The sequence below is a fragment of the Notechis scutatus genome, chromosome 2 (genome assembly GCF_049901735.1).
Source record: "Notechis scutatus isolate UNSWTSFEM ecotype Mainland chromosome 2, rNotScu1.2, whole genome shotgun sequence".
NCBI classification, from domain to species: Eukaryota; Metazoa; Chordata; class Lepidosauria; order Squamata; family Elapidae; genus Notechis; species Notechis scutatus.
The window spans coordinates 197058636-197079224 of NC_142010.1; the positions used below are offsets into that span (position 1 = coordinate 197058636).

At 38.4% G+C, this 20589-nt stretch overlaps 1 protein-coding gene across 3 annotated transcripts in view; it reads left to right on the forward strand.

The window, feature by feature from the left end:
- The window catches only part of BRD10 (bromodomain containing 10), a 73094-nt gene that overhangs the window by 47822 nt on the left and 4683 nt on the right, over positions 1 to 20589 (forward strand). For all 3 annotated transcript variants that reach the window (XM_026675978.2, XM_026675971.2, XM_026675985.2), the window contains 5 exons: positions 1331 to 2721; positions 9796 to 9872; positions 11875 to 11964; positions 19877 to 19992; positions 20108 to 20286. In XM_026675978.2, coding sequence (XP_026531763.2) covers positions 1331 to 2721; positions 9796 to 9872; positions 11875 to 11964; positions 19877 to 19992; positions 20108 to 20286 — 1853 coding nt within the window. The remainder of the gene's footprint in view (positions 1 to 1330; positions 2722 to 9795; positions 9873 to 11874; positions 11965 to 19876; positions 19993 to 20107; positions 20287 to 20589) is intronic.

The window sequence follows — 20589 nt, forward strand, 5'->3', positions numbered from 1 at the left end:
TCATAAATTCTGCCAGGGTATGTAAACTTATGGGCACAACTGTACAATTAATGTTACAGCTTATACCCAATCATCTCTGAGATTCACTGAAGCATAAAATGTAATGGACAGTGCTTGCATCAATAGTTAGCTGCTGCAATGCTTATGAGTTCAGGATCTTTTTTCTTATATTGAAATTGACCTGTTGCCGAAAGAGGACAAAGAATTGATTTTGGCCAAGTGCCTTGTTATTAGAACTCTAATGTAATTGAAACAGATGCTAAATAGCTTGTACAATAGATTAAATATAAAGTAAACTGAAGATATGCAATTAGAGTCAATTGTGAGAACATAAGATTTAGTATTCAGTAGTGTGAAATTTAAACAATTATTTGATAATATATTGGGAATATGGATTGTAACAAAGTTTAGTATTGTGATTTAAAATGCATATTGATATATTTACCAATATGGTGGTCTTTATAAATGAAGAAAACTTTGATAAGATTTAAGGTGTATTCCTTTAGAACTTGGGTCCCAAAAATACAAGAGCAGAAATAGCAGGGCTTTCCCACCCTTTGTCTTCTTACAGTTAATCTTCTTAAAAGAAAAGGCTTGGATAAAAGCCAGGAGGCTATAGCAGCTGAGATTATGTGGACTGCAGCAAGTGGAACTATACTGTATGGGCAAGTGTTCTGAGAAAGTGTTTTTCCTTTACATAGAATACTGTGGGATCTCAGTATTTAGTCTTGATAATGATAAACAACTAGAAGTAGACTCCTGTTCTGTGCATGAGTGTGGTAAGATTTCCATACAATTAATTTGAGACATTAGTAATTATTATGTTTATAATATGCAATATTTATTATATTATAAATAACAAGGTTTTGCTAGCATTTAGTCCCATCAGCTGTTCACTAAACACAGGCACCATAACAGACTATTTGTTTTGTTTTTTTGGATGCATTGAGTGCAAATGTCTGCTGTTATAATATTTTATCTTTATACTATATCATGCTATAAGAATAAATAGCAAATTAGGATGTGAGGAATAACATATCTTGGGCTTCAAAAGAAGTATAATATTATATGCTGCATCAGCACCTCTAGATGCTACATAACAAACTTGTTCTACTTGAAGGATAACTCAATATCCAGTGGCAATAAGATAATGAAATGCCCAAACTAAATCAGGTTGCTGTTTTGCTGGATTTTGTATTACAGAAGTATTGAGTTATCCAAGACTCAGTCAAAATCTTACTTATGCTACTATACAATTTCTTTTGCTTTTATGTACAAATTATTTTCCATTTGTCTTCCTTCTTTTAATATTAAACCTGATTTTTTTTAGACTTCGAGAACAAGAAAGAAAAGAGGCAGAAGAAGCTAGTCAAAAAGAAGTAGAAGAATGGGAGAAGTTTCTTCTGTCTCAAGCAGCACCTACTCAAATGGAAAACATGTGGGAAATTCCAGCTATTGGCCATTTTCTTTGTTTAGCACAACATATTTTAAATTTGCCTGAAATAGTATTTTATGAATTGGAACGCTGTCTTTTGATGCCTCAGTGTAGTCCATTTTTGTCTAAAATAATGACTTCTTTGTTAAGTCCTCCCCATCGAAGATCTACTTTGCATCGAAGACCAAGTTTTCCTTACAGGACTTGGGAAGCAGCACTTAGACAGAAAGTACAACAGTGGTATACAGTAGTTGGGCAAACTGATAATCCAGACAGTTGTGCAGAAAAACTTGGCCTCTGTCCTCAGTTTTTCACAGTTCTTGGAGAAGTCAGTCCTTTGGAGGAAAAACCATTTCATGAACTTCCATTTTGTCAGAAGGTATGGTTGCTTAAAGGCCTCTGCGACTCTGTATATGAGACTCAAAAGGATGTACAGGATGCAGTACTTGGTCAACCTATTCATGAGTGCAGAGAAGTGATTCTGGGTTATGATTATTTAGAAAATGCCTATGTTCACTTCCCACAGTTCTGTGGTGCAGACGTACGGATTTATAAGCAAAAGCCTTTTCATGCCCCTGAATTTCCCATTCCTCCAATTAAAGTAAAAAGAGTACCACGCATTAAACTGGAGAAGGTGAAATGTGAGTATGGCACCAAAAGCAATGGGGAAATGAGATTTGATGCTAAAGAGCTGTTGCCCCATGCAAAACAAGAACCTGGAAAAAATCTTTGCTTGGCAAAGGTTCACTTGAATCTCTTGGATGTTATACCAGAACATGAAATCAAATACAATTGCGAAGAGAAAGCACGTAAGGATTGTGACTTTACAAAAGATTGCTGTAAAGAAAATCAAGATAAAGGCATTGTTTCAGAAGATGGATTGGGGGAACCTCTTAGCCCAGGAGAAATCAGGATTCTAGAAAACAAAGAAAAATGTGGTGAATCTTCAGTTGTCAAAATTGAGGCAATCCCATTAAAAGAAAACACACTTAAAACATGCCAGATGCATTTGAATGGTAATCAGACTGACAATCCAGACTTTAACTGTCATAAAGTTGCTAAAGAAGTGACTTCAAAGAATTTGGTAGAGCAGAAAACACTAATGTTTAGTAAAATAAGAGCAAAGAAGAAGAAGAAGAAGAAAAAGAAATTGAAAGATATTTTAAATGAAAGCCTTCAGAGAAAACGCGAGATTCATCTCCACTCATTAAAATCTTATAAACCTGAGATCCAGAATAAGCTACTCATGATAAAAAAGAAAGCCAAGCACAAGAAGCACAAATCTGGTAAGATGACTTGAATAAAGCAACAGGGGAAAATAATTTTGCTGTTTGTTTTTCTATTTAAACATTTAAGGCACTAAAAATTGTTCTGATTTTGACTTTCTTTCTAACCTAGACTGTACAGATAGCATCCCTCCATCCCTCAACCCTTTGAAGGAAAGAGGAACTCCTCCAAAGGGCCGTAGGAATGGAGTTCAAATTCCGAAGATGTGAAATCTGTTCCTGCAACCATTCAGAGGCGTTCCCTTCTGCACATAGAGGGGAACTGAACTCAGCAGGCAGCTCTTTCCCTCCATCTGCTTAGGAAATTGCTTAATGACTACAAGCAGGAATGCAGGATTGCAGTTGTTGAATGAAGCAGTCACATGAGCATTTCACTTAATGTCAGTTTCTCTCACCAACTGAGATTCAGGTCCCAATTGTGGGCGTAGGTTGAGGACTATATAAAGCTTGCAGATTATTTGTATTTTACAAAAGTCATGTCATCAGCACTACATAGGCTATTAATGTTTCTTCCCCAGTGTTGAATTCATCTTCCAATCCAGCTTCCTTCAATATATATACATACTACATATAAGTTGAAAAAAATAATGGAAGAGTATGCAACCTTCTCTCACTCCTTTGACAATCTTGGGCCAGTCTTTTTTGCTATATTCCATCAAAACTGTGGTTTCCTGGCCGATATATAGGTTTTGCATGAGGAAAAGGACATATTCTAGGATTCCCATTTTTAAACAACATTCTGTAGCTTCACATGATCAAAATAATCAAAGGTCCTTCTGTAATCAATAAAATATATAACTCTTTTTTCTATTCTTTGGCTTCTTAATTATCCAGCACACATCCGCAATAATGTCTTATATACCAGCCTTTTCTGAAATCAGGTTGCATCTCTGGCCACCTCTCTTTTCATACAGGATTCTAATTTGCATTGGATGACCCTAAGGCTTATTTTGCTAACATGTGAAATTAAGGATACTTTATGATAGTTTGCAGATCTATTACATGTTCTTTTTTTGCTGTTAAAATATAGGTTGATCTTCTCCAATCTGTTGGCCACTGTGTATTCTCACAACATACTGTATTTATTGGCATACTTTGATGAGAATCCTTTCTGATTCTTCTTCTGTTGCTTGTCATATTTTTGAATATATTCTTTCTATTCCTGTAACCGTCTGATTTGGCAATGACCAGAGTATACTGATCTCGCTAGTGATCTTCTGGTACTAGAGGTTTTTAAAAATTGGGAATGTCTTCCAAGATATATTGGATATTGATAACTGTACTTTACAGACTTACAATACACTCCTTTCATATTTGTCTGATCTTTTTTGAATCAGTTATTATCAGTTGAATAAGTTACTATCTTCCATTGGCATCCTCATTTAGCATTTCAGTTCAAAGTTGGTATCTATTTCTCAATGCAGTGATGTTTTGGAAGACTTTGCTTGCTTTTCTATGTTTCCATTTTCAGTGTCTTTACAGATATTTGTATTTCTTGACTTTAGCTTCTCTTTTCTTCTTGGCAATTTCCACTATTCATTCTGAGATGTGCTTTTTTCTTTTTCTTAATCTTATGCTTTCTTTTTTACAGTCCATAAAGCTTCTTTTAGTTCATTCTAAAGTTCTTCTGATTCCCTATCCATAAGGTTCACGGTTTCAAAATGATTCTGGATGTTCTCTTTGAAAATATTGGGTATATGATCAAGATCTTATCATGGAAAGTGATTGTCTATGGAGATCCTCAGTCATCCAAGTCATGATTGTCCTAAAAGTGCTTTTTCAAGAAGCAACTGCACTTTCTTGTTTTTCTTTGAAGACATTTCCCTTCTCATCCAAGAAGCTTCTTCAGCTCTGGTTGGATGATGGGGAATGGAAGAATTACACTGTCTTTTCAGCAGTTCCAAGAAGGCTCCACCACACCCATTTGTACTACTCAGGTAACCCTGAGGACACAGATAAACTTCCAAGTGACTTACTAAAAGAATGCAAATGACCAGCTGTTTGCAAGGAATATAAATCCTTCCATTCCCCACCACCCAGTCAGAACTGAAGAAACTTCATTGAGAAGTGAAACCTTTAAAAAAAAAAAAAGTCCAGTTGCCTCTTGAAAAGGCACCTTTGGGATGGAAAGTAGTTGGATTTTTTTCTTCCAATTTAATTTAACCTGGAAGATGTTCATGAACAATTAGTGAAGTATTCCATAGTCAAACCTGGACCATATCTTTACTTTTATAAAGGAGCTCTTCCATCTCTTTGTACGAATAACATAGTCAGTTTGATTTCTATGTACTCTCCCTGTTATTTAAATCTCATTTTGGTTATTTGAAGGCTATGATGGCAATGAATAAAGCTCTGTATTGGCATAAATTAATGTTGTTCTCCTGCTTTATATTGGTTTCCTAGGCCATGCAGTCAGCTATATTTTCCTCCATAATATTTCCAAGTTTGGCACTCTAACCTCCAAATACAGGTAGAATATCTTGCTTACAACTCTGTCAGTTTCAAACTGAATCTGATCATGAAACATACCAGTTTCTTGTTCTTCTGCATCAGGGATTGATGCATAAACTTGGATAATCATATTAAGTGGTTATTTACAAAGTTTAATTGGTATATTTAAAAAAAATAATTCATCTTTTATTATTTTTATGAATATCTCAAGGTGATGAACATATAAAATTCTCTTTTTTCCTCCTGTTTTCCTCATAACAACAATTCTGTGAGATGGGTTGGGCTGAGAGAGTGACTGACCCAAAATCACCCAACTTGCTTTCATCCCTAGGCAGACTAGAGCTCATAATTTCCTAGTTTCTAGCATGGTACCACTAGATTATTTGGTCATTTATCGCATTGTAATCAAGTGTTGTTCTTACTATACCCTTCCTAAGAGTAAAAGTAAAATCATTCTGACTTCTTTTTCTGTCTTGATCTGCTGCTCCACTCACTCACACATAAACATAACTGTGATTTAATGAGTTTGTTAATATTCCCCAACAATTCCCTTCACCAAAAACTCAGAACTGTCCCAATTAAGTCCAGCCATAAGCAGACCAGGGTTAGCCCAGAGAGCAAGGGCCCAATAGTCCACAAAGCATTTGACAGTTGCTCGAACAAAATAACTCCACCAGACAAACTTAAATCCTCCAGGCAAAACTTAAATCCACTCACAAGGCAAGAAAAGTCCAGAATCTCCAAGGCATGATTCAATTCCAAACACAGGGTCAATACAGAATGAAGCAGAAATCATGACGACCAGACACACAGCTAGAAAACAAACACGTTCCCAGCAATGCATCTGTCTGCTGTGATAAATAGCCAGCTTCCTGTGTAGCCCATCAAGATGGGCAAGGCTTTCTCCTCTAGAATAGTCTGGCTGACCTTCTCTGCTCCTGCCTTTCCTCTGCCCTGGATCAAGGCAGAAAGAAGGCAGTTCCTCCTCCTCTTCGCTGGCTGTCTGCCACTGCAATCTTTCCCCAGCTAAAGTCTCAGCCAAATACCTTCCGTAGGGCCGTTCAGAGTCATCAAGCCAGATCCTGATGTGCCAGGAATTGGCTCATCCTCCCTGAGCTAACATCCAAGGAGATATCTGGGAGACATCACATTTAAGTAGTAAACAGTGTGATCTTTTGACTGAAAAAATATCTGATAGCCTTACCAGTAAACCAGATAGGAAGCATCTCCTGAGAAACTAAAGAGGGTCCCTGCTGGGCCTCTTGCCCTATCCACTAGCCAGCTCTCTCTTATCTGTGTTCCCTAGGCAGAAATTCATTGCCCCTTCTCCCAGGGACTTTCCCACATGCCCACAGAGTACAATTCCAATTCATTCTATTTACTAATACCTCAGATAGCAATGTGTAGTTGTTTCATTTCATATTTCTCTGTTCTGAGCTTGTTCATGCTTCTTACATTCCATATTTCCTTTTCTAATTCTGTCTTTGCAGCTTTGGATTTTCTTTTCCTTCATGGCAACATCAGCAACTAGACTTCCTGAAGGCTTTAATGTAGCTACATTATAAACACCATTAACACGCTGAAAGATCTTCAACTCTTCCTCAGTACTATGTTGAAAGCCATCTGACCTAAGGGGCTCATCATTTGTCAATGGTCATCAATTACTTTATATTGTTTATACACTCCCAATGTTCTTCACTCATCCACCACCATGCTGAGGTAGCACAGCAGAAATTCCAGAGGAAGGAACCAACATTATTACTAGCTGCTCAGAGTCACCTCGAAGCATGAAATGGGTGGCATATAACAGAATAACAGAGTTGGAAGGGACTTTGGAGGTCTTCTAGTGCAACCCCTTAGGCAGGAAGCCCTATTCCATTTCAGACAAATGGCTCTCCAGTCTCTTCTTAAAAACTTCCAGTGTTGGAGCATTCACAACTTCTGGAGGCAAGTTGTTCTGCTGATTAATTGTTCTGTCAGGAAATTATAAATTAAATAAATAAATAACTTATGGGTCTTTGTGGCCCCTCTTTTTGAGAACTGCCTTTAAAAGCAAAACAATTTCTTCAATATTTGAAGATCATTCTTTTTAAAACTTCCCCATTACTGTCATAAAAAGTGTTCTAGTCTTTTTGTAGCAATGTAAACATCAATGTATTGCTTCTATTCATCATTCAAATAATGTATTAGGTGCTCAGAGTCCATGTTTCTGAGCCATTGATATATTAAGTAAACTTAGCTCAAATGATTAAAATTAAGCAAAATTCAACTATTTTAAGTCCTGCTCTGTATGAGCTTTACTTCCAGTTTCACAATGGACAGAAATTCTCTTAAAATTTTTGAGTTCCTTATCTGGCCCCTAAATATTGATATTGGGATATGTTTTGTGACATATATGATTGCCTGCTTGGTTTTGCTTAAAATGTTCAATGTGGAAGAAAAAATTTAAGAACTGTGTTCAGTTTTGATTATCCATGTTCTCAAAACATTCACATGGAAAAGTTTATTTTAAAACAATACCGTTAATCGAACATTGGTTAGCTTGACCTTCAGTAAGTTCAAGATCAGAGGGTAGCTTATTCATTCTATTCTATCAATCAAATAGGTCATAAAAGGAATATATTCACTGCAATTTAAACACCTGTAATGTATATTATGTAAGAATATTATATTGTATCATTTCTGCATGACTTATGACACCTAATAGAAAAAAATATAAATGCTTTTTTTGGTCATTTGTTTGCTTATAAGAATTTACTATCTCATCTTTGAAGATATAAGTTGATAGGATATATAAAATAGGTAATAGAGGAGGAAGTCTAAAATATTCCAACCAAACTGACTGTTTATTACCAAAATCAAACAGTAAGAAGACCTTGCAATAAAATGTTAACAATGTGAAATGTTTTTAGTTAGTGATATTCCAGTGTTTCTTGATGTATACTCTGGGAACAGTATTTCATTAAAAGATTAGAAATGTGCACTGAATGTTCATAAAAATGCTTCATCTTTATACACATGATCCCACACTGCTGGCAAATAGCTGTGGGGGAATTTTGATTTATCGCTTTGATCAGCATTGGGGTGCCTCAAGCAAGGAAATTGCAATGCCCATCTTAATTCATAAAGCAAATGGAACTGTTTCCCCTACTCGAGCAAAATTCCCTATTCTGACCACAAAGCAGTTGAAAGTAGAGGCACAGAAAGAAGACAGAAATCTGTCTCTCCGAGCCAGATTGCACCAAGCATGTTTCCAGTCATAGTTTCAGTAGTCATACAGTTTTTAAAAATTAATAGATCTGTCAATATTCCATAGCCTTGAAAAGTTTTAAAATATTGATCTACGTCCCCGATCCTGTGTTGTGTCTTATTTTCTCCGTTATCTAACAATCAGCATTCCTTGAGTACTAAGTGCACTGAGGTTTTGCAAACATGGGATTTTCCCATGCTTGCTGATAATTTTCTGGTCTGCATCAGTTTAACTGCATTATGCAGAGGCAGCTGTATTCACTATTTACTTACATATCAAGAATGGTTAGAAAGGGTATTCAACTAGAATAGCAACTAAATAGATCAAGAAGGGGCAGCCTTAGGTCCTCCAGATGCAATCCTAATGATAAGGAATTTTGAAAGTTATAGGGTAAACTATCTGGAAGACATGAAGTTATCTTGCTTCTCTATCTCTTTTCACATCAAATCTAGGCTATAATACTCAACAGCTATCCAATCTGAATCCCAATACAATAGTCTGCATAATATAGGTGATCCTCGATTTATAATAGTTTATTTAGTGACTGTTTGAAGTTACGACGATACTAAAAAAAGTGAATTACAACCGTTTTTCACATTTACAACCATTGCAGCATCCCCCTAGTTACATCATCAAAATTCAGATACTTGGCAACTGATTCATATTTGTGATGGTTGCAGTGTTCCAGGGACATGTGACCACCTTTTGTGACCTCCTGACAAGTAAAGACAGTGGGGAAGCCAGATTCACTTAACAAACATATTCCTAACTGAACAACTGCAGTGATTCACAATTGTGGCAAGAAAGGTCGTAAAATGGGGTAAAACATTTAACCATCTCACTTAGCAACAGAAATTTGGGGCTCAATATCAGAAGTGGAGGATTACCTGTATTTATGGGTCAACGTGACCTGAAATGTCAGTTATTATTTTTAAGTTTAATTAGGATTTTCTGCTCCTATCTACTTTAATATTCTGGATGTGGGAGATGTTGAATTCTTTAAAACTTTAGGCTTGAATTCTGTCAGATAAGATGTGAATTGTGTATGTAAATATAGAAGAAGAAGAGAAAGGACATGTATATGAGAGAAGCTGGGAATATTAGTTTTTTTTTTTTAATTAATTGTTAAGGGATCCTTCAATATAAATCCAAAATTTCTAGAATATTACTAGTCTGAGAAGAATCAAAGAGTGATTTATTAATTCAAATCCTGAATTTGAATGAAAGGCTTATACAAAGCCTTACAATAGTAGTTGTCTGCAGAGTTACTGTGACTGAAGCATTCTTGATTCCTACAAACTGTTGCAAATTAATTTTCAAGTCCATATTTTTACACATATAGTTATGTTGGAAATCTTTTTCCCCCTTTAAAGGAAAGAAATCCATATCTAAAAAAGCAGTTACAAAGAAAAGGAAATCTATTACAAAGCCTGTTGTCCCAGAATTCCAGGTAATACCTTTTGGATTTTATTTGGTTCAATAAATGATTTGAAAGCTTGTAACTTCTACAATGACTGGTTAATATCTCCCTCACTCTAAATAATATTTAAATTAACATTACCAAATTAATAATAAACAAAAGAATTTGTCCTGAAATAATCATAGAATTTTTATCTAGATTATAGAGATTTTTCTGAATTGTATTGGTTAGGATCCAGTGATCCATGCATGTAACAATAATCTGAGAATTGGTCTCAGAGGAAGATTGTATGGAAGAGAACATTTATAGCTCAGGGTTGAGCTGTGGAAACCTTGATGCTATCCAAGCTTGGTTGTTTACTTGTACCCTGTTTCTCCAACAATACGGCCTCCCCCAATAGGAAGTCCCAGCATGTTTTATAGGCATGAAATGAAATTAAGCCTCTCCCCCAAAATTAAGGCCTATATTAAAACATGCGAAATGGGGGGGAAATGGCGGGGGGGCTTGCCGTTAGGAAGTACTTTTGTTGCACACCCGGATATGGTGCTGCCTGCGTTGACCCTGATACAAAGTGCCCCACCAACGCCGAGGTCAACATCCAAGCCGTCACCGCCCGCCCCTAAGATGCAAGGGGGGGGGAATTAAGTCACCCCCGAAAAGACGGCCTAGCCGTTTTTTCGGGGCTCAAAAAAAAAAATAAGACCCGGCCTTATTATATGAGAAACATGGTAGATGTTTCACTACCAAACCTAGATGCAGCGCTACAAAGGAATGAGATTTGCTCTCATATTATATGATGATAGTATGATAGTGGTATATCCATGAACACCAACTACCAGTTAGAGTACGTGATGAAAACTCTTAACTCCTTAAAACTCCTTAACCATAACTTCAACTGGGGAACTGTGAACATTCTAGACCAAGCTAAGTTCAAAACTGCTAGAGAATTTCTGGAATCCTGGCACTGAGACAAATCAATCATCAACAGACACTCAGAGATAAACAACATCTAAATAGCATTCAATGAGACAATCAAAAAGCCAAAAAGGAATCACTAAGACCAAAATACCACCTCACCAGCAATCACCACGCATATGAGCAGAGATTAATACTAGATCAAAAAGTAAACAATATCCCAGTCAAGAAACTACCAACTCAGACAAGCAACCTAAGAGTAAACAACAACTCAATCAAGAAACCACCAAGACCACTCCCACCAATACTGTCAAGCCACTAATACAATATATAAAGAAAGCAAACCCCATTCCCTTTCTAACACTGATGATGTTGTCTGTTGGGTAGTGAAACATCTACAAGCTCAGAGAGCATCATGGACCCTGCAATGTATTATGTATTTAATATTTATTACATATATTGGTGGACTGGTCATTTTCCAACTATGAATCCTTATATAATAATTTGGGGGCCACAAGCCGGGCAGTGATGCAACTGAGACATTGTGGCCTGGTTTTAAAATAGCCAGTCAGACTCTCTGGTAGTAGGCTAAATAAATAAATAAATGTTCCCTCTTGTGTGTATGTGGTATAAGAGGAATGGAAGGATTCTGCGATTCCTACATTTGTTCCCTCCAGAAGAGGGATCATAATTGTTTGAAAAGGCCTCTGAAATGCAGAATAACAACCTCTGAAGGCCTCTGAAATGCAGAATAACAACCACTCATATTCTTAAAATCCTTCCAAACTTGAAAAATTACATCATTTTTTTTTCATTTTACTGCTGGCTTTCAGCATCATTAGGGGCTAATATGTAGCACAAAGTCTGCCCACCACTTTTTAATGGAACCCAAATGGCATCAAAACTTAACAAAAGTGCAGATATACTTTAGGGGAAGAACTCGTATGAGCAGATCAATGATAGCAGAGAATGCTCAGTGGAATCAAAATCTAACGTGCTATTTGCAACATATATTCAATTATTTTGTAAATAATTGAGTGCAGTAATACTTATTTTCTAATAGTTTGTGCTGCATGTCTCTGATTTTTAATAGTTTAACTTTTTTCTCTTATTCCAGCTTATTTGCACTAATCTTGATGAACTCAGGGAATTAATTAGAAAAACTGAGAATGAACTCAAAGATATTGAGCATATTAAAAAGAAATCGGTATGTGTTTTATTTATTTTTCTTAATGCATCATATGAAAGCTATTTGTTGAGATCATTTCTTTTAGATAGCTTATCAATGGTTTCTCAATTAGATCTGGTTGTTCAACTGTTATTGAACAAAAATTCCTAGTGTCTTCCACCATTGAACATATTGCCTGGAACAGTGCAACATCTTGAAGGCAACTGTCTCTCTAATCTCTAATTTTTTTCAGTCATGAAAAACTTTTAAAAGTTTTTAACTAGGGCACATTTTGTTTTCTAGTTAATTTAAATGAAATAAAATATTTGGATACCAGTATTTGAACATTATCTCTAATTACACCTTATAATAGGAATAGCACTTAGACTTATATACCACTTACAGTGCTTTACAGCCCTCTCTAAGCGGTTTACAGAGTTAGCATATTGCCCCCAACAATCTGGGTCCTCATTTTACCCACCTCGGAAGGATGGAAGGCTGAGTCAATCTTGAGCCTGGTGGGATTTGAACTGCCAAATTGTAGGCAGCTGGCTGCAGAGGTAGCTTGCAGTATTGCACTCTAACCACTGTGCCACAGAGACTCCTTTAAAATAAGCCAAATAAAATAACTTCGATTTTCTATATTGTCTATTTCCTTCCAATTTCCTAACAGATTTACCAAAGAAAAGACTTCTGAATAGAAAACATAACTGTATCACTTTAGTACATTATGGATTTTATCTCATGAAACTAGCAGGAAATTATAGATAGTGCTTAACTTACAATGATTCATTTAATGACCATTCATAGTTGCAATGGCACTGAAAAAAGTGGCTTATGACTGTTTTTCACACTTTTGACTGTTGCAGCATCTCCATGGGTCATATGATCAAAATTTGGATGCTTGGCAACTGACTGATATTTATGACGGTTGCACTGCCCTGGAGTCACGTGATAACTTTTTGTCACCTTCTGACATACAAAGTCAATGGGGAAGCCAGATTCTCTTAACTGTGTTACTAACTCAACATCTGTAGTGATTCACTTAACAACTTTGGCAAGAAAGGTTGTCAAATGGGGCAAAATTTCACTTAACAAAAGTTTCACTTAACAAGTAGACAAGACTTCTGCTCAGCCATGTGTTAGGATGTGAGTTAATACTATAGGTTATTTCTTGTAAGGTTACTCAGAAGTAAGCATTTTTCTTTCAGTAAGATTTCTGTGCAAGTAAACATATAACTGAAATTCAAGTACAGTGGTGCTTAAAAAGTTTGTGAACCCTTTTTAACTGTCAACATTTTTGCATAAATATGACCTGTTCACAGAATTCGTAAAACTAGATAAAGAGAAGCCAATTAATCCATTCTGCCTGATCATACTGGATGGGCAGAAACAATTAGAGATAAGAGGTTCTTCAGTTAGCCAGGCTGTACCCCAAGAAGTGCTTTGTTAAATGATAGTGATAGTCGGCTTATTGAATGGGAGCCAACTAGTACAGCTTGGAAAGCAATGAACATAAAATGACATTTCCTTCATTGTCTGTGATGCCACATTCTGGACCACTTGTAGCTTCCAGATGGTTTTCAAGGGCAACCCATATAGAGCACATTATACAGATGTGACCAAAAGTATTGCAACACTTCACTTTACCCCAAAGAATTCTAGTATAAGTTGAAGCAGACAAAATCAGTGGTCTCCATTTTTATTAAGTTCAAGGAACAAAATAGCACTCAGCTTAGTGTATTCTTGTAAATAATAAAATAAATGAAAAGGGCATGGTCATTTGACCATGTCTACAGCAATCCAATTGTGAGCTGATCAGGAATATATTTAGATATAGGGCCCATTTATCTGGGCCTAAGCTACCCTGAACTTAGTGGGTTTGACTTTTGAATATAGATATAAGATTTTGCCATTAAAATATTTGAATCAGATTCTTTAACCTAAATTTAGATTCCTATCATGTAGACTACTGTCCCATCTAGTCCTATAAATATATTCTGGGATGAGATATTTTTTTAAATACTTTTTCTTCATTTGTGAAATCCAGCATGGTAAAGTGTTATGATGCTAGATTAGGAGCAAGGGAAGTTCCCGCTCTATTTTTCCCTGTAGCATGAAAACCATATGGGAGATTTTGAGCAAGGCATTCCCTCTTAGGGGTCACTGCAGTGGCTCCGTGGTTAAGACCCTGGGCTTGTCAGCTAGAAAGCCAGAAGCCCAGGTTCCAGATCTGAGCGCCACACGATGAGGTGAGCTCCCGTTCTTGCTCCAGCTTCTGCCAACCTAGCAGTTCAAAAACATGCAAATGTGAGTAGATAATAGGTACCACTTCCATGGGAAGGTAACAGCACTCCGTGATATCATGCTGGCCACATAACCACGGGATGTCTTCGGACAGCGCTGGCTCAGTGGCCTTGAAACAGAGATGAGCAACAACCCCTAGAGTTGGCAATCTGCAGAGACTCATTTACATTTATTTCTTACTCCCCCTTAGTCCTAGTATCAGACTCTGCATACAAGGCAGATGTAAAAAGCTATAATGTATTAATAGCTTTGCTGTGAAAACTAGGTGAGTGCATTGCATAAACAAGCGAATTCTGCATACATCCGTTTATATTTGCCAGTAATAGGCAGACATTTCATTATTGACCATTTATATTGAACAGTATCATAGTCAAGTACAGAATAGTAGTCACATAATTAAATCTCAATTGTTTTAATTTATTATAAATGCAGAAGTATCAATACTCCATCTTAAGTATGTTAAAGAATTTGGATTTAAAAGAAGATAGTTTATTACTCACCCGTCTTTAATTGAACACTCTTTTGTTTCATAGAGTAACAGGTTTGCTAAGTGTCATGAAATACTTGTGAAGAATAAATTACTTTTTTTTTCTGGGCCATAGCAGCATGCCTGAGAATTTTAATAATACTTTGGTCACGTTCATATTTATGACAACAGCCATCTCCAAATCCTCAGTAAACAATTGTTTAGGAATGGATATGGCTGTATGAGTAACGTATGAGATTACATTCATGATACGTTTGCCATTGTATTTTGCCTTCATTTTTTCAAACTCATATTCCTGTTTGTACCTTACCATAATTTATTTACTCTAAAATGTTGATAACTGCAGATCAATAATTAGATATGGTAATAATTGGTCCTACAGTTCAGGGATCCCCAACATCCAATCCATGGACCGGCATTGGGTCATGGCATAACAGAAACCGGGCTGTGCAAGCAAGCAAAGCCCCCATCCGTGGGATGCAGGCAACACATGAAACCATGCCCACTCCAGTCCACGGAAAAACCTTTCTCCACAGAATCAGTCCCTGAAAAGGTTGGGGGCTACTGCTGTAGTTAATGCACTGTACAGGAATATGTTTTACAGTAAATGTGTCCTCCCCGTGCCTGGACAGCTATCAATGCGGCCCCCACAAGATCGTAACCATTTAACCTTATTATGTTAAAATTATTTTGTATAGTATAAATTTTGGGAAAGTGTCTGCTGACATATGCTGCCTATTAAACTCTTGTTCCTAACTAAGGCAGAATAAGAAGGAAATGCATTCTGGAAATATAACTTTTAAAGTGTAGCTATAAGGAATTAAAGTTAGGTGCCTTATTTTTAAACTGGCAGTACAAGCCATAAAAATATTGAACATGGGTTTAAATGGGTCATGTGGAAAACCTCAGTAGTCAGTCAATCATGGGAGAATTCTGGCAAAGGATTGGTCACTTCTCTAGGAATATGCAATTTAGGACTGAAAGTAAATGAGCAGCTGAAGGGAAATAAATAGGCCAGTTTCAGGATTATTTGATTTTTCCTCCCCCTTTAAATATATATTACAAATATCATTTATATCCTGCATACTTAAAAGCCTTTGTTAATTTGCATTTTATTGCTTCTTTTCCTTCAACCACCTTTTGACCATCAATATCAAAGGAAACTGAGCAATGGTAGTTGCTGTTGTTACGATAAGAAACTTTTAGAGCAGGATCAGCAGGCTGATGCCCATCCATGGCCTATTGGGAACTGGGCTGCACAAGCATAGAAAGCTCCATTTGTGTAAGCTGCAGGCGTGTACATGAAACAATCCCTCCCCCGCCACTACTGCTGGTCCATGGAGCCCGAAAGGTTGGGGACCGCTGCTTTAGAGCAGGGGTCCCCAACCACCGGGCCGCGGACCGGTACCGGTCCGTGGATCACTTTGCACCGGGCCGCAAAGAAAATAAAAATAAAAAATAAAATAAAAATGGCGGCTTTCTTCGCCTTCGGTGAATGCTGCTGGGATCAGGGATCAAGGACACAAATGAAAGAAGGGGAGGGAGGAAGCAACCAAAGCCTGTCCTACTCTCTGGCTCAGTGGCTTCAGTTTCCTCCCGCCTCGTTCCTCTCTCAGTCGCTCTCTCGCTCCTCCACCAGCCCAGGAAGAAACTGCTTCAAAGAAGTCGGCAGGGTGGCTTTTCCTGTCGGCGCAGCTCCCCGAAGCGCCTGTTCACCCCCACCCCGCCGCCAATCAATCCAGGTTCAATCCAGTGCTCCGTTCTGCCTGCCTGCCTGCCTTCGTTTCTGGTTGTTTCGGAGCAGCTTCGGCTGAGAATAATAACTATTCACCTCTTTTTCTCAGCCGAAGCTGCTCCGAAACAACCAGAAACGAAGGCAGGCAGAACGGAGCACTGGATTGAACCGCGGCGGCGGGTGGGGGTGAACGGGCGCTTCGGAGGAGCTGCGCTGACAGGAAAAGCCACCCTGCCGGCTTCTTTGAAGCAGTTTCTTCCTGGGCTGGTGGAGGAGCGAGAGAGCGACTGAGAGAGGAACGAGGCAGACACCTGAGGGATAAGGCTGAGGGAGGGAGGGAGACACCTGAGGGATGGGGCTGAGGAAGGCAGGGCTGAGAGGCGGGGCTTCTCAGCCGTCCTGCAGGGACTTGTCCTGAGCCACGGAGACAGCCATGGGCCGCCGCCGCCCAGCGCTCAGTTTTGAAGGCGCTCCTCAGCCAGGCGCAGTTCCTGAATCTGCAGCTGAAACCCTCCGTTTTAAATGTCCCAATAGAAGAGAATATTTGTCGCTCAGGTTTGCAATGAGGAGGCATTGGCACTCCCTGAACTTGGTGGTTTGCTGGCAGACGTTTTATTACCCGACTAGGTAACAACATCAGATGTTACCTAGTCAGGTAATGAAATGTCTGCAAGCAAACCACCAAACTCGGACTCCTTCCCCCACCCCCGGTCCTTGAAAAAGTGTTTCTGCGTGAAACTGGTCCCTGGTACAAAAAAGGTTGGGGACCACTGTCCTAGGAGACCGCACTGCTGAATTCTGTACCAGCTAAATCTGCCAGGTATTCTTCAAGAGCAGCCCCATAGAAAGCACACTGCAGTCATTTAATTTGGAGGTGACCAGGGCATGATTGACTGTGAGCAGGGCCTTCTGATCCAGGAACAGACCCAACTGGCGCACTAGATGAAGCTGTGCAAAAGCCTTCTTAGCCACCAACACCTGCTTGTCACCAAGAGTCACAGTCTAGGAAGACCCCCAGGTTGTGCACTGTGTTCACCTGCAGCCATGCAGCACCATCTAGCACAAAAAATGGCATAGTTGTAGAATCAATGGACCCCCAAAACCAAAGCCATTCAGTCTTGCCAGACAGAGTTCATCTGAAGCCTATTATTCCCCTTCCAGATCCTCACAACCTTCAGACACCATGATAAGACTTTCATAGTATTGCTTAATTCCCCAATGGTGCACATATAAAATTGGGTATCATACACATACTGATGATACTTCACCCCATGGTGACAGTTGAGCTTATGTTGAAGAGGAGAGAGAAAACATCAAACCCTGTTGCACCCTATATAGTAGGGGTCAAGGGTGAGACTTCACCTAATCATCACTGGAATCAACCATGAAGGAGGCAGACCAGCATAACACTATGCCACCCACCCACAATCCTCTGAGCCAGTCCAGTCCAAAAGGTTACCGTCACTCATGGTATTGAAACTTGCTGAGAGGTCAAGCAAGGCAAGAATGGATTCACTACCCACATCCTGCCCAAACCAGAGGTCATACAAAAGCTAGACCAATGCTGTTCCCATCCCATATCAGGCTCTGAACCCTGGTTGAAAGGGATTCAGATAATTTGCTTCATTGAAAGTCATCTGAACCTGCTGTGCAACCACTTTCTTTACCACTTTCCCTAAAAAGGGAAGTTAGATACTGGATTAAAATTGTCCAATATGGTGGGATACAACAATAGTTTCTTGAGGGAATGAATCAAGGCCTCTTTAAAAGACAAAGGGACAATCCTCTCCTACAAAGAAGAATTAATTATCGTCAGAACCCACTCACACAACATCCCCCAGCTGCTTTAATGAACCAGAAGGGACCTGGATCTAAGGAGCAGAGGGCCAAGCTCATAATCCTAAGGACCTGGCCACTTCCTCAGATCCAATAGGTTCAAACCATTCCCAATTAACTGGACAAGATTCTGTCATAGGCTTCTTCTCTCAACTTGCAACATAGCATCCAAATGGGAACAAATCCAAGCAACTTTATTCAAAAACTGCTGCACAAATTTCTCTGCATGCGTCTGTAAGAGGTTCTCCATGGTCTCTTTATCCAACAGGGCCTAGGTCACCTGAAATAGGATTGCAGGGCAGCAATTTGCAAATGCAAAAAGGGTAGGGAAGTACCAATGCTTCATTACCACATATTAGTTAGGCCTTAATGGCAGCACTAACCTGTGTTCCGTTAAGTTCCTTATTGAATACTAACATTGCACTAGACATCTCCCATTTCATCTCTGACAATTCTTCCATAAACCATAGAGAGTAAAGGGATCTGTGAGAGGAGAGATTGCATAGACATGATCCAATCCAAATCCTCAGCTGCCTTTTTATTTCAAGTGGAGACCAATGCTTCAAATGCAGCAGACCAATAGGAATAACCATCAGTTCATTCTGAAACCATTCTGGGTCCATCAGTCACCAGGGGCAGACCGATAAGTCCAACCTCTCTGTAGTGAGTGGCGGCAGTAGAGAATCCCATAGAAATCAAGGTGTGATCTGACCATGTCAAAGGGGACACTAAAAGCTCCCCCAGTTTTAGATCACATTGTCACTGCTCTGATAGGAACACCAAGTCTCCCATTCTCCCAGGTCGGTCTCTGGATATTAGAATAGGCCCATAGCTGCCAAGGAAACCAGGAATTCCCAAGTCATCTCAGACTCTATTCCTAGGAAAGTCAGATTTATGTCCCCCAGAACCATAAATCTGGGGAAGTCTACCATCAACCCAGAAAAGGAATCAAGGAACTTAGGCATGGTAGCAGGGAGGTTGGTACAAAAGCAGCAATCGCGACTGATCCCTAGAGTCCAGCTTGATGAACAAGATCTCACAACTGGGGACCTCTGAGTCATGCCCCCTGAAAACTATAAGAGATTCTCTTATACCCCTGCTCCCAGAATCTCAGCCGATGCCACACTTCAAACACAGCTGGGCAATTTTTAGATCTCAGTAATACATTCCAGGCTGGCTCTATCATCAAATCATGGATGAGGAGGTCTTGTTATGGACCAACCTGGCATTCTGTAGCAGCAGCTGGATTTATGATACTTAGGCATTTTTATTGAAATAGACATTCATTATGTTATATAGTTTTAATTCTAATCTGCATTCTATGTAATTGTTAATTGGTACATACTTTGTAAATAAAGTGACATCTTCCAGAGAGAAAAAGAAAAGATTAATCATGTTGTAGTAATTTAGTTCTATATTCTTTTTCTACTTTAATATTCAGTGGAAAACTAGACATCTCCTGCAGTAATTAATGAGAAACAGATTACTGCAAAATAGATGATCCATGGTGGTGTTCTTACTGAAGTTGCACATTTTATCTTTATTGATTAAAATTTACTCTGTAATAAGCATTTTCATATTTACAGGGAAGATGGTATCATCGAAAGCAAGCTGTAAAGGAACTCCACTGTACTTTGATACGATTGCTAAATGAGTTGTTACCATGGGAACCAAAATTAATGAAGGCATTTCATAGAAACAGGTAATTAACTGAACCTTTTTGGTGAACGTAAAATGTAAGAATCATCAATCTTTTAATTGTTTTTAAATATTAATATGAAAAGAAAAAAAATCTTACTATCTACGTTCCATCAAAGGTCTCGCTTAAAAAAGGACTATGATGACTTCAGACGGCAACCGGATCATGATAAATTTATTAGAGAACAGTGGACTAATGAGGACAGTGAAATAAATATTGTCAAAGAAGTTTCCAGTACATTTACCAGTGAAACTTCAGAACACACAGAATTTTTTAAAAGGGATTATTTGGATGCAGGTAAGTGCATTTGTTAACTCTGTGAGTAGAGTATTGGTGGAGATTTCAGCTGTCTTACCAAAATGAAATTTGATAACAAAATAGTTACCTGTTTTATACTATCAATTTCTTTTGTTTTAGAGTATTGTGCAAATTCAAGCAAAATTAATTACAGCATAGCTGTAATTTTGACAAATCAACTTACATGGTTTTCTCAGGTCCCAGGGGTAGAAAAATATTTCTTTCTTTCTTTCCCTTTGGGGAAGAGAGGGATGCTGGTAGGTAACCCTGGCAAGATGTTTTTTTCATACTTTTGATTGAAAC